Consider the following 18,419-nt stretch of genomic DNA (forward strand, 5'->3'; position numbering starts at 1 on the left):
ATAAAAGGAATGCCTTCAGGAATGATAGAGCTTTTGTGGGTTGACAAGGCACATTAAAAATTACTCTTTAGTATGAGATGGTAATTGTCATTGTGGAGGTATATAAGTGCCCCTTATATACCTCCACATGGATGAAGGAAGGGGCCCACAGTTGGCCTGAAGCAGGGGAAGGGAAGCCATTCTAGGCAGAAAGAAGAGCATATGCCAAGACACAGATGTGTGGTAGGCTGCAGTGAGGATAAGAGGAATGCAAGTAGTTTCATATTAAACTGGGATGTATGGGGTGAGGGAAGTCATTCCCAGAGGGGATACTGGGCAAGTATTTGGAAGCAAGGTCCTGAAGAGTCAGGCAGGAGATGAGAATTTCTCTAAAGTACAGGGGTAATCAAATATAGGGGAGAGGAAGTTATGTAACAAAATGTTAAAATAGAAGTTTCAGTGGACACCTTGAGATGCCAAAGTGAGTTTTGAGACAGAACACCCACTAGAACTTAAAATAGCATAGGAATAAACCTAGATGTCAGACTCTTATAATTCTGAACCCCTTACTCACAAGAAGGTATAGAAGTTAGGAAATGAGAGGATAGGTGAAGAGAAGAGGGAGGATTCCTGGAGAAATTTACTGGAGATCTATGAGTCTCACAAGTGCCAGCCCCTGATCTCAAGCCTACTGACAGGGACTTCAGCCCACCCTCTACCTCCCCTCCCACCTCCCCAAATCCAGTTTGACACCTTTCCCATGCAGTTGAGGTGGACAAATAGATATAGTGAACTGGTGACTGCCTGAAAAAATCTATAATTGGGTGCTGGGCTGGCTAGTGGTTGTGCTGGTGGTTGTAAAGGAGAGAGTACTGCAACTTAGGCATTGGCTTGCATGCCTGGAATTTGTCAAAGCAAAAGTTATACTAGTGTTTCCTGTGACAAAATGTGGGCAGCACAGGCAATAGAACTACAGGGGAATTGTCTCTGATCTCATAGGACTGCTTAGAGGGGTATACAGGGCTCTGCTTGAAAGAACAAGGATTCCTAAGAGCTATGGAACAAGTAAACCAGAAGAAAGCATCTCACTTGCACAAAGAGTCAAAAGACTGCTTGACATGGAGCAGTAGGAGAATCCCATTGGGGCCTGTGGGATGTGAAGATATCACCCTAGGTCTGTAGCGAAGGAGTGCAGGTGCTACTCCTCAGGGAGCCTGCCTAGATTCCAAGATGGAGAGGGTAAGCTAAGCTTATCAGCATCAATTAGAGGTGGTAAGGTTAAGGAAGCCCCTTAAATTTCTGCCAGCTACCATGGTAGCCCTTTGCTACAGAGATTCTGGATTTAGCCTTCCTAATTTCATCAGCATGGGAATAAGAAATGTGTAGATATTCTTCAGTTTAGGCTACTGTGGGCATTGAATGATGCTGAACCATTTATTGTAGTAGAGATTACCAAATGGTCAATTCATTTCACACCTTTTCCTTTGGTTTCCACTTGTAAATATTTTGTGCTTTTCTAAGGGTTACAAACAGTGATTGCAAAATTCACTTTAGCTAAAGCTTTTCTTGGTGATGTCGTGTTGTCTTTATAAGTAATGGTGCATTTCTGACATGTTGTGAAGCATAAAAATAATTGTAATAATCAGGTATGTCTGTTCTGTTCCTTTTCATATTTTATCCTTTTTGGGACATTAGTGGAATTTCACTTAACTCATGTAGAAAGGAAGAGACATGTATGCGTTTATGTTGCCTGGTAGAGTATTCTTGGTGCCTGTTTTAAAGCACTCAGTGAACATTTGATGAGTTCTTAGTTATTTTTTGAAGCCAGGGAGGGTTCAGGCAATGGTCTGCAAAATTGCTAAAGAAAGTCCAGGAATCATTTTTAAAACAGTAGAAAAATGAAGGAATCATGGATGCATATATTAGGTTGCCTTAAATCAAACCCTAGCTGAAGCTGTGACACATGCTGTTCATGAAAGACTTAATACAGTTCTTCTAATCGGATGAATTGTCTTGTTGTGCAAAAACTGTTATTACACTGTGTGTGAAACCAACCGTGCTGCAGGGGGAAAAATTAAATCGCCTGACTGAGAGGTCACTTGTGAATAGTAACACAAGATCTATTACCGTTATTAGAGACTCTGGAGGACATTCACCCTTTTATGGTCTTTCAACTGCTGGAATGAAATATTTTAGTGGTAAATGACACTCTTCTGGGAAATCCTCCTGAAGATTCATTCTCTGCTGTTTGTACATAGAAAAAAAAATGGGGGTAGAGGGGGAAAAAATCACATAATCCTTTCAGATCACTTAAAAAATTTACCTAATTTGATTTGGTGTGATAACAGTTGCCTTTAAAATGTTCCTCATTACACCATTCTTAATCTGTGTCTATTAGGACCACACTTTGTCTTTTGTAGCATGTCATGCACATTCTGTGATCGTTGCCATAAGAAAATTCGCGATAGCGTGAAAGCTCAGACACCAGGGTGGATGCGGTTTATATTAAAATCTGGATTAAACACTTTGAGATACATGAAGTGAAAAGTCTATCAGCTTATTTTGTTTATTTTCTTTTAAGAGTCTTTGAGTATGTATAAGGAGGATTATGTGAGTATATATTTTAGTTCTGCATGGCAACCATGCTGAATGGTAAATATTTTAAGAAATATTTCGGGAGTGAATGAATAGCTATTGATCTTAGGTGAAGCTTTATAACACAGTTATTCAGGTGGAAACCAGAGTTTTTATATCCATTATAAATTGTCAATTTATTTGGTACAGTTTATTTCCACTGTGGATTTTTTTTCTTTTGCCTTTTTTGCTATTTTGCTATATGGTTGAGATTAGTTTTTATGGGAACAAGGAAGAAATAAAGTAGTGATATCATTACAAATAATTTGGGTAAATTTTTTTGTTAATTTTGAAGTCATACTGACTTTTTCCTCTTCCCCTTATTTGATTTCAGCATCTTTCCCCACCATTTTTCTAAAGCTTTCTTTATTACCCAAAAGATATGGAACTGTTAGAGTGATGTGAATAGGCATATAAATTCTGTTGGATTTCTCAGTGCCTGCTTTTGTTACAGGTATTTTGATGGGTTCATTAAAACGTATCTGTTGAAATGGGGGTTGGGAAGAAAAAGGAATAGAGGAAAGGGAACACATTGTCTGTAGGAATAGTACATAGATATTTAGGCTTCACCTGGAAATAAAAATAATTTTATAAAATGGGAGATAGAAACCCTTTGTCAGGTTGCTAATGAGAGGCTTGACCTAGCTGCTGCTGCAGCAGCATCTTTGGGGATGATGAGAGATGCAAAATGCACTGTTGCTAGGCAACTCTCTTGGCTGCCTTTGGAGCAGGTTCATATGTGCTAAGAGCTAATGAATTCTCATGTCTGCTCTTTGAAACTGTTCAAAAGCCAATGAAGACATACCCAGACATTTAGCATTTACAAGTACCTGGACCATTCTTGCCATGTCATTTACTCATTAAAAATTAAGTTGACCATTTAGTGTGTATTGAGTATTGCTTTATTTTTCAAGATGGACCATGGTTTGAGCCCTAATAAATATGTTTTCAAGAACGAGCCAATAAAGATAACTTAGTTCTGATTGGTGCTGTTTAAATTATTCTATATGAAGGCTTATTTTAAATCTGGATGCCTCTTTTTTTCCTTTCTCCAAAATTGGTAAGTTGGAGCCTGCCTCTTCAGACCTTTTAGAAAATTTGAAATTATATCATTTGCATGCCTTGTTCAGCCCAAGGCCATTAATTCTGAAGATGCTAGGAATCTGGAACCCAGAATTAATTTTGTAGGTGGCCCCAAGTTCTCCACTGAGGCTCCCCGCCCCCGAAATCCTAGGCAGTCATAAGCCAAGCCACAGAACACGAATTAAAGCCTGATAGGGGGCATTACCTGGATTAAATAATGAATCTAAGTACTTGTAAGTTACCACTCAACCTCTAATATCTTTCTCTCAGAGGTGTTGTGAGGATTAAAAGATCCTATACATGAAAAAAGTATTACAGAGTTAATCACTTTGTGGTTCTCCCTGTGTACATGTTAATAAATTTATATGCCTTTTATTAAAAAAAAATTGTAAAGTGCTACACAAAGGCTAGCTTTTTACATTGAATTCCAACTAATTGTCTAGATTCAACAAGAATTTTGTGTTACTGGATTATTAGCTAATAGTTAGGTTTGTTAATATTTTGGTAGCATATGGAATAATTGCAGTGGTATTTATTTGTAATAGGATTTAGCCTATACATGTTTCTGTTTTGGTTGCATTAATCTGTGATTTCTTTTAGTGTCACAGTACCTAATATAACATCGTGCAATAGAAGGCATCCAATAAAGATTGATTGTTTGAAGTTGTTTGAACCTCCTGCATAGGCTGTCTAAATTGAATTATTTAATTTCTTGTGATATTTCAAAATATATTAGAGATTCTGTTATAATTCTACATATGTCTGTTATCTCATCTCTAAAATTAGAATCATAAAAGAATCTACCTTATTGATTTCATCATATGGATTAAATGAGATAATCCAGGGTACAGTACCCAGTTTATAATCAGTGTTTAATAAGTTATATGATTAAAATTAGTTTATTTTTGTAGTGCTTTTTATTTGCCTCGTAATATTTTTTTAAATTTCAGAATATTACAAGGGTACAAATGTTTTGGTTACATGGATTGTTTTTATACTGCTTGAGTCAAAGTGATAAGTGTGTCCATCACTCAGATAGTGTGCATTGTACCCATTAGGTATGATTTCCCCCATCCCCACCTCTCCCCTCCCACCTGCATGATTTCCATTGAGTTTTACTTATGTGCTCATGAGTGTCAATTGGTTAGTTCCAATTTAATAATGAGTACATGTGGGTTTTTTTTTTCCATTTTTGTGATACTTCACTTAGGAGGATGGTCTCCAGTTCCATTCAAATTGTTTTTATTTTTTTTGAGACAAAGTCTCACTCTGTTGCCCAGGCTAGAGTGCTGTGGTATCAGCATAGCTCACAGCATCCTCAAACTCCTGGACTCCTCAAGCAATCCTTCTGCCTCAGCCTCCTGAGTAGCTGGAACTACAGGTGTGTGTCACCATGCCCGGCTAATTTTTTCTGTATGTATTTTTAGATATCCAACTAATTTCTTTCTATATTTTTAGTAGAGACAGGGTCTCGCTCTTGCTCAGGCTGGTCTCGAACTCTTGAGCTCCAACAATCTACCCGCCTCTGCCTCCCAGAGTGCTAGGATTACAGGCGTGAGCCACCGCACCTGGCCCCATCCAGATTGTTGCAAAAGGTATTAGGTCATTTTTTATGGCTGAGTATTGCTCCATGGTATACATATGCCACATTTTATTATTCCACTCATGAATTGATGGGCACTTGGGTAGATTTCACATCTTTGTAATTGTGAATTATGCTGTAATAAACATTCTAGTGAGAATGTCTTTTTGATAAAATGACTTTTTTTCCTTTGGGTAAATAATAGTGGGATTGCTGGATGAAATGGTAGGTCTACTTTTTGTTCTTTGAGCAATCTCCATACTATTTTCCCAATAATGGGATTGCTTGATTGAACAGTAAGTCTACATTTATTTATTTGAGGAATCTCCATACTGTTTTTCATAGAGGTTGTACTAGTTTGCAGTTCCACCAACAGGGTATAAGCATTCCTTTCTCTCCACATCCACACCAGCATCTGTTGTTTTGGGACTTTTTGATAAAAGCCATTCTCAACCAGGGTTAGGTGATATCTATCTCATTCTAGTTTTGATTTGCCTTTCTATGATGATTAGTGATGTTGAGCATTTTTCCGTATGTTTGTTGGTCATTTATCTTTTGAAAAGCTTCTGTTCATATCTCTTGCCCACTTTTTAATAGGGTTGTTTGATTTTTTTTCTTGCTGATTTGCTTCAGTTCTTTGTAGATTCTGGTTATTAGCCCTTTCTTGGATGTATAGCATGCAAATGTATTTTCTCCCATTCTGTAGGTTGTCTAGTTGCTCTGTTGATTGTTTCCTTGGCTGTGCAGAAGCTTTTTAATGTGATCAATTCCTATTTATTTATTTTTGTTATTGCTGTGATTGCTCTTGGAGTCTTCTTTCTTTCTTTTTTTTCCTTTAAATAAAAATTTTAAATCTTTTTTCTTTCTTTTTTTTTTTTTTTTTTTTTTTTGCCCTCAAGTGTGCTGGGTTTCATCCAAGGGGTCTTCTTCATAAATTCTTTGCCTAGGCCGATATCTCGAAGAGTTTTTCCAACATCTTGTTCTAGAATTCTATAGTTTCATGTCTTAGATTTAATTCTGTCATCCATCTTGAATTAATTTTTGAGTGGTCAGAGATCTGGATCCTGTTTCAATCTTCTACATGTGGCTATCCAATTTTCCCAGCACCATTTATTGAGTAGGGCTTCTTTTCCCTAGTTAGTGTATATTGTTATCTGTTTTGTCAAAGATCATTTGGCTGTATGTGAATGGTTTTATATTTGGGTTCTCTGTTTTATGCTTCCTTTGGAACCAGAAAAGAGCCTGAATAGCCAAAGCAACTTTAAGCAAAGGAACAAAAATGGAGGCATCACTTTAAGCTATACTACAAGGCTATAGCAACCAAAATAGCATGGTACTGGCACAAAAATAGAGACACTGACCAGTGTTTCACAATTATTTATCTGCTACATTATGTTTCAGGAGCAATGCTATACTATTTAGCTAGACAGATGTGCTTCATGCCCATGTGGAACTGTCATCATACTTTATTCCCCAAGTGCATGAAAAGAGAGACATTAACTGTTATTTGTATGTGTGTGCCTATTTTAAACATTTAGATGCAGAAAGGGGATAGAGAATAGTGTCATTCAATAGAAGTAATATGTGAGCTATGTATGTAGGTTTTTATATTTTGGTAAGTACATTTAAAAAATAATTTTAAATAAAAACAAATGGATTAGATTATTTTTCATATTATGTTTTATTTAACCCAATATATCTAAAATATTATTTCAACATGTAATCAACCTAAAATTATTACTGAAAAATTTTGTTTTTTATACTAAACCTTCCAAATCTGGTATGTATTTTACTCTTATAGCACATCTCAATTCATACTAACCACATTTCAAATGCTCAGGAGCCACATGTGGCTAGATGTGATTGTGTTGAGTAGCACTGAGGCACTAAATATTCCCAATGCTCATTTCTTCAATATAAATGTAAATATATATTTTGAAATACTCTTGTTATTGGTTATACTTGGCTGGAAATGGCTTCATGCTCTTTGCAGTGGAATAAAAACCTAAAATGGTGAATAACAGTAATTCTTCAAGTGGACTTTTCAAGGAGTAGTAAGAGGGTGATGGAACGTCTGGCCGGTTTTTCTTTGTGGTGGAAGTAGCCAGTCTCAATACACACACTTTGTTAACCCTTTCTTCTTTTTTCCATTATTCTTCAGTTCAGCTCATGCTTAGCTGAGTGCTTGTTACATTTGTAGTCCTAGGCCAGTGTAAGAGGAATAAGAGCAGAGTTCCCATCTGTAAGGCATTCACAGGCTAGTCACAGGCTAGTGTGTGAGAGTGAATAACTGGTCCCAAAGTCTATGAATAAAGGTGTGCACGAAGTTACAGTCACAAACAGTATTTAGAGTATTCTTTGCCTAGAACAGGGCAAACAATTACCCTATCCTTAAACATTATTTTTCATGGTTGTAAATATTTCAGTTTATGAATAGTTGAACTATCAGGTTTAAAAAAGGAGGAAAGTAAATTATGCAATGTCCAGTGGACGGGAGGAAGGAATAGATGTGTGTTGAAAATAGGCTGATCGAGAAGCTTGGAGACAAGCATGATCAAACTTTGTTCCCTGGTATTGTCATCTTTGGGCAGGAAATCTGCCCTCAGTCTCATTCCTCCATTGAGTCTTTGCTGGGCTCTGTGGCTGACTTGCCTACTTCCTACTCTTCGGCCTACTAGTACTTGTCTTCTGGTCATTTAACATCCAGTCTGGACTACTTCTTGCCAGGAAAAATATTCAGTTCTCAACAAGCTGTGGAAAATGCCTTTGGTGATTTCATCGCCACTTGCTCTCCAGGTTTCTTTGCTGCTGGCATAAACAAGCTACCATTAAGATGGCAAAACTGTATCGCTAGTTTAGACACATACTTTGATTAATTGTACTGTTTTTTGTTGAAATATAATAAACTTTTGATTCAAAATTATATATTTCAAATTTATTGACCATAATACTTTTTGCTTCTGAGAGTTTGACTACTTTAGATACTTCATATAAATGGAATCATGCAGTGTTTATCCTTCTGTGAGTGGAATATTTCACTTAGCATAATGTTCTCAAGGTTCATCTAAGTTGTAGCACATGACAGGACTTCCTTCTTTTTAAAAGCTGAATAGTATACCATGATCTGCCTCTATCATACTGTGTTTATTCATTGATCAGTGGACATTTAGGTTGTTTCCATTTCTTGACTATTGGGAATAGTGCTGCAATGAATGTGGCAGTGCAAATATCTCCTCAAGGTCCTGATTTCAGTTATTTTAGATAAATATCCACAAGTGGGATTGCTGGACCATATAGTAGTTTTATTTTTACTTTATCAAGGAACTTCCATATTGTTTTCCATAGGGACCACACTATTTTACATTCCCACCAACAGTGCACAAGAGTTCCAATCTTTCTATAATACATCATCAACAGTTCTTATTTTCTGGTTTTTTGATAATGGCCTCCTACCAGGTATGAGGTTACATCTCATTATGATTTTGATTTGTGTTTCTCTAATGATTAGTGATGATGAAAAGATTAGCATCTTTTTATATACCTGTTGGCCATTTGTGTGTCTTTCTTTTTTGGAGAAATGTCTAAGTCCTTTGTCCCTTTTTAAATTGTGTTGTTGTTATTGCGTTGTAGGAATTCCTTATAGATTTTGGGTATTAACCCATTATCAGATAAACAGTTTGCAAATGTTTTCTCCAATTCTGTAGGCTGCCTTTTCACTCGTTGACTTCTTTGCTGCAGAGAAACTTTTTAGTTTGATATAATCTACTTGTGTATTTTTGTCCTTGTCGCCTTTGCTTTTGGTGTCATTTCTAAGAAACCATTGTCAAGACCAATGTTATGCAGCTTTTCCCCTGTGTTTTTTTCTAATAGTTTTATAGTTTCAGGCCTTATGTTTAAGCCTTTAATCCATTTTGAGTTGATTTTTGTGTATTTTGTAAGATAAAGATCCAATTTCATTCTTTGCATGTGGACATCCAATTTTCCCAGCAACATTTGTTGCAGAGACTATCAAGTGTTGGCACCCTTGTTCAAGATTATTTGACCATAAATGGGAGGGTTTATTCTAGGGCTGTTTTGTTCCATTGGTCTATATTTCTGTCCTTATGCTAATACTGTGCTATTTTTATTACCATATCATTGTAATATGTTTTGAAGTCAGGAGGTGTGAGGCCTCCAGCCTTGTTCTTTTTTATCAAGATTGCTTTGTCTATTCAGCATCCTTTGTAGTTCCATATGAATTTTAGATTTTTTTTTTAATTTCTGGGAAAAAATGCCATTGGGATTTTGATAGGGATTGATTTGAATCTATAGATTGCTTTGGGTAGTATGGACATTTTAACAATATTAAGTCTTCCAATCCATGAACAGTCACTCTCTTTCCATTTGTTTGTGTCTTTCTCAGTTTCTTTCAGAAAGTTTCACTGTACAAGTGTTCCACCTCCTTAGTTAAGGTTATTCCCAATTATTTTATTCTTTTTGATACTATTATAAGTGGGATTGTTTTAAAAATTGTTTTGATTATTTGTATTATTAATTGTATAAAAACAATTGATTTTGTCTGTTGCTTTTATATCCTACAGCTTTGCTGACTTTGTTAGTTATGACAGCTTTTTATTTGAATCTTTAGGGTTTTCTACAAAGATCATGTTGTCTGCAAACAGATAATTTTACTTCTTTCTTTCTTTCTTTCTTTCTTTCTTTCTTTCTTTCTTTCTTTCTTTCTTTCTTTCTTTCTTTCTTTCTTTCTTTCTTTCTTTCTTCCTTTCTTTCTTTCTTCCTTCCTTCCTTCCTTCCTTTCCTTCCTTTCCTTCCTTTCCTTCCTTTCCTTCCTTTCCTTCCTTTCCTTCCTTTCCTTCCTTTCCTTCCTTTCCTTCCTTTCCTTCCTTTCCTTCCTTTCCTTCCTTTCCTTCCTTTCCTTCCTTTCCTTCCTTTCCTTCCTTTCCTTCCTTTCCTTCCTTTCCTTCCTTTCCTTCCTTTCCTTCCTTTCCTTCCTTTCCTTCCTTTCCTTCCTTTCCTTCCTTTCCTTCCTTTCCTTCCTTTCCTTCCTTTCCTTCCTTTCCTTCCTTTCCTTCCTTTCCTTCCTTTCCTTCCTTTCCTTCCTTTCCTTCCTTTCCTTCCTTTCCTTCCTTTCCTTCCTTTCCTTCCTTTCCTTCCTTTCCTTCCTTTCCTTCCTTTCCTTCCTTTCCTTCCTTTCCTTCCTTTCCTTCCTTTCCTTCCTTTCCTTCCTTCCTTCCTTCCTTCCTTCCTTCCTTCCTTCCTTCCTTCCTTCCTTCCTTCCTTCCTTCCTTCCTTCCTTCCTTCCTTCTTTCTTTTCTTTCTTTTCTTTCTTTTCTTTCTTTTCTTTCTTTCTTGGATGCATTTCATTTTTTGCTTAATTTCTCTGACTAGGACTTCCAGTATTGAGTAGACGTGCTGAGAGTGAATATCCTTGCTTTGTTCCTGATCTTAGAGGAAAAGCTGATATTTCACCACTGAGTGTGTTAGCTGTAGGTTTTTTATATATGGCCTTTATGTTGAGTTGATTTCTTTCTATTTTTAGTTTGTTCAGTGTTTCTTATTATGAAAGGGCATTCAATTTTGTGAAATGCTTTTTCTGCATCTGTTGAGATAGTCATGTGATTTTTATCCTTTGTGTTGTTAATGTAGTCTATCACATTGTTTGATTTTCATATGCTGAACCATCCTTGCATCCCATGGGTGAATCTTGCTTGGTCACATGTATGATCCTTTTAATGTGCTATTGAATTCAGTTTGCTAGCATTTTGTTGAGGATTTCTGTGTCTGTATTTATTAGGAATATTGTCCTGTAGCTTTCTTTCTTGTGCCTTTGTCTGGCTTTGGTATCAGAGTAATGCTGGCCTCATAAAATGAGTTTGGAAGTATTCCCTTTTCTTCAGTCTTTTTTTTTCAAGAGCTTGAGGAGGATTGGTCCTGGGCTTTCCTTTGTTGGAAGGTTTTTGATTAATGATTCATTCTCTTTACTAGTTATAGATTTTTTCAGATTTTCTATTTCATCATGAATCAGTCTTCGTAGGTTGTATCTTTCTTGGAATTTATTCATTTCTTCTAGATTATCCAGTTGAAACATACTTATTCATGGTAGTCTCTTACAATTGCTTTTATTTCTATGGCATGGTTGTGATGTCTCCTCTTTCATCTCTGATTTTAATGTATCTTCTCTTTTTTTTGCTTAATCTAGGTAGAGGTTTGTCAATTTTGTTGATCTTTTAAAAAACTCAGTTTGCTTCCTTCTGCTAACTTTGTTCTTTTCCTAGTTTCTTGAGGTAAAAAGTTAGGTTATTTGAGATTTTTCTCTTTTTTTGATGTAGGCATTTACTACTATAAAAATCCTCTTAGCACTGCTTTTGCTACATTCCACAAGTTTTGATATGATGTATTTTTGTCTCACGAAATTTTCTATTTTCCCTTTTGATTTGTTCTTTGACTATTGGTTGTTTAATTAATTTCATTTCTACATATTTGTGAATATTGTAGTTTTCCTTTTGTTATTGATTTCTACATTCTATTGTGGTTGGAAAAAAAACCTTGATATGATTTCAGTCTTAAATTTGTTAAGACTTATTTTGTGATCTAACATGAAATCTATCTTAGAGAATGTTTTGTGTGTGCTTGAGAAGAACATGCTGCTGCTCTTAGGTGGAATGTTCTGTGTGGACCATTTGGTCTATAGTGTTGTTCAATTCTTATTGATCTTTTTTCTGGATATTCTATTCATTATTAAAAGTGGGATATTGAAATCCACTATTTTTGTATTGCTATTTCCCCTTTTGGTTTTGTCAATGTTTGCTTCATATATTTGTGTGTTGTGATGTTTGCTGCATATATATATTTATACTTGTTATTTCTTTCTGGTGAATTGACCCATTTATCATTATATAATGTCCTTCTTTGTCTCTTGTGATGGTTTTTGACTTAATGTCTATTTTGTCTCATATAAGTATGGCCACTTCTGCTTTCTTTTGGTTACCATTATATCGAATATCTTACACTTTTAGCCTATGTGTGTTCTTAAATCTAAAGTGAGTCTTTTGTAGACAGCATATAGGTTTTTTGTTTTCCTTCCTTTTTAAAAAAATCCATTCAGCCATTCTATGGCTTTTGGGAAGTTTAATCCTTTTACATTTGAAGTAATTAGTGGTAGGGAAGGACTTACTATTGTCATTTTGTTAATTGTTTTTTGTCCATCTTGCAGCTATTTTATATCTTTTCTTCTCTTGCTGTCTTCCTTTATATTTCCTTTGTATAGTGATATGCTTCCTTACTAATTTTCTTTTGTATATCTACTATGTGTATTTTCTTTATGGTTATTGTGGGGCTTACATAAACATCGTGTAACAATATTTTAAGTTAATAACAACTTACATAAACTTCAGTCACACACATACTCTTTCACTTCTGCCTCTTTATGTTACTGGTGTCACAAATTACATCTTTTTTATATTGTGCATCATTTACCATATTTTTATAGTTATGATTATTTATACTTCTGTCTTCTAACTCCTAAACCAGAATTAAAAGTGATTTATGCACCATTGAGACAGTATTACAGGATTCTGTATTTGTCTGAGTACTTACGTTTACCGGCAAACTTTATACTTTCAAATGCATTTGTGTTGCTGTCTAGTGTCCTATCATTTAAACTTGAGACTCTCTTTCGCACTTCTTGTAAGGCAGTTTTAGTGGTGATGAACTCTCAACTTTTGCTTATCTGGGAATGTCTTTATTTCTCCTTCATTTTTGAAGGTTAGTTTTGCCAGATGTATTCTTGGTTGGCAGTTTTGTTTTTGTTTTTTCATTGAGCACTTTGAATATATTATTTCACTTCCTCTGGCTTGCAAGATTTCTGCTGAGAAATTTGCTGATAGTCTTATGGGGGAGGATCCCATAACAATCTCATATTTCTAACTTTATTTATTTATCAAGGACTTAAACTCTGAAAGAGAGAAGAGAAAGCATTGAGTTTTATGAAGCCAAGTCTTGAGACAGTCAATTAGAGGGTACTTACAGCTTTTTAAAAATTTAAGGTAAAATCTAAGCATTCATTCTCTTTTCTACCTCTGTAGGGCAGAAGGTTCAAGAGCAGGAGGATCAAGAGCTGGTAATGACATCTCCAGGAAATATTTAGTAAATACATACATATGTTATTTCACTAGGAAAATATCAGCCCATACTTTATGAAAAAAATATTTCTACCTTTATATCTGTATTTTCCTAGTGAAGTAATCCATGTTTTATTCTTTGCATTTAATCAGGGACTTAATTTGGGCCATTGTGCCTCATTTACTGTAAAACTTTACCATTTTATTTCTGAACTGGCCAGGGAAAAACACACACCCTTATATGCTTTATTAGGACCAAGGCTTGTAAAGGAACTGTACTCTTAGGCATAAACATAGTGCTTTATTTCTCTCCTGACAATATAATTAAACTATTTGCTTAAAAAGCCACACAACTAAATACATTATTTTGTAAAATGGCACTAAATGTACTGATTGTCCTTCTCAGAACTAAGAATCTGTCAGAACATTGGTAGAAATCTTCCCAGAAGGGGATAATTCATTGAGACCAGTGCAAACCAATCTAAGATAACCTTTTGTTTTTAATTAAAATGGGAAATAAGCCAATTCAAAAATGTGTCTGCCTTCATTTGCCCAAGGTGAGAGTGATAGAATTTCTGTTCCAATCAAGCCCTCATACTTGTTAAAAACATCATAAATTCTGGCTGTGTGTTGTGAAGCTGTAGCCATTATATGTGTAGCTCTGTAAGCTGCCGTGGTAGATCATGGTCAGGGTCATTAATTAATTAATGTTTAACTGTCACTTTTTTGGTGGTAGAGTTAAGAGGATTTTTTTTTTTAATTGAATTTAACTAGATGTCTTCTAGGCCTAGAATGAATGGGCTTCCTAAGAATTAAACAGATAGAAGAAATGAAGAAATATGGTTGGCCATCTATATCAGTGGGTTCCACACCCAGAGTCAACCAATTGCAGATCAAAAATATTTGGGGAAAAAAAATGAAAATAACAATACAAAAATAAAAAATAATACAAATAAGAACTATGGTATAATTATTTGCATAGGATTTACATTGTGTTAGGTATAACAGTTTAGACATGATTTAAAGTGTGCAGGAGGATATGTGTAAGATATATGCAAACACTATGCCATTTTATGTAAGGGACTTGAGTGTCTGAGGATTTTGGTATTCACATATTTGTGTGTTTGTGTGTGTCCTGGAACCAATCCCCTGCAGATATAGAGGGACGACTGTATTGGACAACAAACCTTTGAAATGCAGCATATGGAAAATAATTTTTTTGGCACTACATTTTGTGCTATCAAGTTAAGTGCCTTGTTCATAGTAGACATTTATTGATTTTGAATTGAATTTTTAAAAATAGTTTTATTAAGTTATAATTCACAAACCATACTGTTCACCCATTCAATGTGTACAATTCAATGACTTTTAGATATTTTTAGTTTTTTAAATCAGTTCCCATATATAGTGCCCCTGTTCCCTCTCCCTCTCCCCACTAACTAGGTGTATTGATTACATTTTTAATTTTTAGTTCTTCCAATGATTAACCCAAAAAGTTACATACTTTGACTTCTTTCTTGCTCTTTCAACTTAGCTAGTGTTTTTCTTTACGTGCACTACTACTATAATCCTCTCTACCTACCTCCTGACATATCAGCTGTATCATCAGTTGCATATAGTCAAGATGTACAACATTTATATTTAATTCTGAAAGTATTATTAAAATTTCAGTGCTTCATTTGCAAAATTAGAAATCAAGAAACAGCATTTATAATATTATAATTATGTAATTACTATTAATTATGAAACTAATTAATCAAATGGACCCATAGAAAAGATAATATTCAGTAAACCCCTGGAGCTATTAGGGTATCATACATATCAAGATCAAATGGATTCTTTTTATTCCTTTAAGTGCCCAAATCATCCATAGTTTTTATTTGCTACATATTTTGAACATGACTTTCTTATCTCAAATGTTTATCATTTATTTGTATTGGGAACACGCAATATCATCCTTATAGCCATTTGAAGCTATATATATATATTATTGTTACCTATAGTCATCTCATAGTGGAATAAGAACTTATTCCTCTTATCTAGCTGTAATTTTGTTTCCTTTAACAAATCTTTCCCTATCCCCCTTCCTTGAATTTGAGAACATTTCATCACCCCCAAAAGAAAACCCCATAACCATTAGCAGTTCCTCCTTGTTTCACCCTCTTGGCTTTCCCCCGCCCCAAGTCCTAGGCAACCACTAATCTACTTTCTGTCTGTAAAGATTTGCTTATTCTGGGCACTCCATTCATATAAATGGAATCATATAACATGCAGTCTTTTGTGACTGGCTTTTTTCACTTAGCATAACGTTTTCAAGGTTCATCCATGTCGTAGCATGTGTCAATACTTCATTTCTTTTTATGGCTCAATATTGCATTTTATGCCTACTACATTTTATTTATCCATTCATTAATTGATGGATATTTGAGTTGTTTCTACTTTTTGACCATTGTGAATAATGCTGTTATGAACATTCATTTATTAGCCAGACATGGTGGTGCACACCTGTAGTCCCAGCTACTTGGGAGGCCGAGGCAAGAGGATCATTTGAGCCCAGGAGTTTGAGGTTGCAGTGAGCTATGATGATGCCACTGCACCCCAGCCAGGATCACAAAGTGACACCCTGTCTCAAAAGCAAACAAACAAAAAAACGATGAGAGCATTCATTTACAAGATTTTGTGTAGATACATGTTTTCTTTTCCTTTCCATAAATACTTAGAAATGGCATTGCTAGATCATATGTTAATTCTGTGTTTAACCATTTAAGGAACTGCCAGATTGTTTTCCAAAAGAACTGGATTACTTTACCTTCCCATCAGCAGTGAATGAGGGTTCAAATTTCTTCACATCCTCAACAACACTTGTTATTGTCTGTCATTTTGGTCATAGCTTTCTCATTGTGTATGAAGTGGTATCTCATGTGGTTTTCATTTGTATTACGTCATGGCTAATGATGTTGAGCATATTTTCCTGTCGGTATTGGCTATCTGTTTATCTTCTTTGGAGAAATGTGTGTTTGGATCCCTTGCCCTTTTAAAATTAGGTTGTCTTTTGATTATTGAGCAGTAAGAGTTTTTTTTTTTTTTTAAATATATATTCTAGATACAAGTCTCTTATTAGATACATGGTTTGAAAATATTTTTTCCCAGTCTGTAGCTGTCTTTTTACTTTCTTTATTGTGTCTTTTAAAAGACAAACATTTTTACTTTGAAATCTGTATTTGTTTTGATACTTCTGCTTTTGGTATCATATCTGAGACAACTTTGCCTAACTGGTCACAGAAATTTACTTCTATATTTTCTTTAAGGATTTTATATTTTTAGCTCTTCCTCTTATATTTAGGTCTAAAATCGATTTTGAGTTAACTTTTTTACAGGGATGTGAGAAGGGAGTCCAACTTCATTCTTTTGCATGCCAGTATCTAGTTGTTGAAGTCTGGTACTATTTCAAGAGATTTCTCATTTTTCCATTGGTTTTTTTCTTTGCATATTCTTTGAAAATCAATTGATTATAAATGTAAGCATTCATTTCTGGATTCTGAAATCTATTTTATTTATCTATATTTTTAACCTTATGCCAGTACAACAGTGTTTTCGATTATGATAGCTTTATAGTAAATTTGGATTGGGGAGTTTGAGTCCTCAAATATTATTTTTCTTTTTTCAGATTATTTTGCAGGTAGGGTTGCATGCTTTTACATACAAGTTTTAAGATAAATCTCTCAATTTTTGCAAAGAAGTCAGACTGGATTTTGATAGGCAGTGTGTTCAATTTTAGATCAATTTGGGAAATACTGTCATCTTAACAATATTAAGTCTTCTTATCCATGAATGAACTGCTTTTTTTTTTCATTTTATTGTGTTATGCATAGAAATTGAAATGGGGACCTGGAGGGAAATTTTTGTCCATTGCTCTTTTTATAGTACATAGATTTAAATGAGTTCATATTGGAGTAACCTAATTACATATTTCACTATGAGGAATATTTTGTTTATGTATCTTTAGTGGTTCACTAGAGCTGTAAAAACCTCTTTGAGGCAGGATATATTTTAACTACTTGTGTTGCTTAGAGTTAATGTCATAGTTGTTTAAGGAAAACAGTTTTTGATTGGTGTTTGCCTTTAGCAAGAAATACTAATCACTATCTGACTTTTTTTCCTAAGTCTTCTAATTCATTCATATTCATATTTATTTGAATAAGAAAAGAGATAAATATTACTTTATTGATTACTTTCTTTTGGAACAAGACATAATTAATATATTTTTAAAATTCATTATAGGTGCCAAATCTCATTCCAGTTTTGATGTTCAAATTGGGAAGACCACTGGAACCTATATTATACAATGATATATTGTATACTTTACCTGTGCTTGGTGTTCACAAGGTTAGTACATTAACCAGTTTACATGGGAGGGAAAAAAGAAAGACATTGAATTCTTTTTGGTATTTTGAAATTTTGAGCCCTAAATTTTGCCATGATCACTACTTCCCTGTTGGGCTATGTTTTATAGGAGGTAATATCTAAAGACAAAAGCATTTACTACAATATTTAAGAATTATTTATTTTGAAATACTTAATACCCAAGTTTGCACATTGGCTATTCCTATAAAGATGAGGTCTTTTGTTCCCAGGATTGCTAGGTAGTCCGTTCCAAAGCTATCTCCTATCCTCTAAGAAGATAGGTAATGTCACAGTAAGCTTTCATTTCAATCTTTATTTTATAATAAGGGGTTTTAAAATGCTTTTGGTAACCTTGAGGTTATATACATTTTGAAACCAGAGTTTCTTCAATATTTTCTAGGTGTGCGTAGGACAGATTCTACGAGTAATCCAATTGCTTGGAACCACCCCACAGCTAAGAGCTGTCACTTTGCGCTTGTTGACATCTTTGTGGGAAAAGCAGGTAATACACTTGTAAGAGTATTAAACATGTTCCTTTCCCTGAAGAAAAATAATTATGTCATTATGTGTGACAGTACTTTAATTTAATGGTATTAGTGAGTGGCATCAATGATTAT

The 18,419-nt window shown here is 34.8% G+C and overlaps 1 protein-coding gene across 2 annotated transcripts in view; it reads left to right on the top strand.

The window, feature by feature from the left end:
• The window catches only part of FOCAD (focadhesin), a 265,358-nt gene that overhangs the window by 103,427 nt on the left and 143,512 nt on the right, over nucleotides 1-18,419 (top strand). For both annotated transcript variants that reach the window (XM_076008775.1, XM_012769776.3), the window contains exons 12-13: nucleotides 17,680-17,784; nucleotides 18,203-18,304. In XM_076008775.1, coding sequence (XP_075864890.1) covers nucleotides 17,680-17,784; nucleotides 18,203-18,304 — 207 coding nt within the window. The remainder of the gene's footprint in view (nucleotides 1-17,679; nucleotides 17,785-18,202; nucleotides 18,305-18,419) is intronic.

This window comes from Microcebus murinus, chromosome 12 (genome assembly GCF_040939455.1).
Source record: "Microcebus murinus isolate Inina chromosome 12, M.murinus_Inina_mat1.0, whole genome shotgun sequence".
NCBI lineage: Eukaryota > Metazoa > Chordata > Mammalia > Primates > Cheirogaleidae > Microcebus > Microcebus murinus.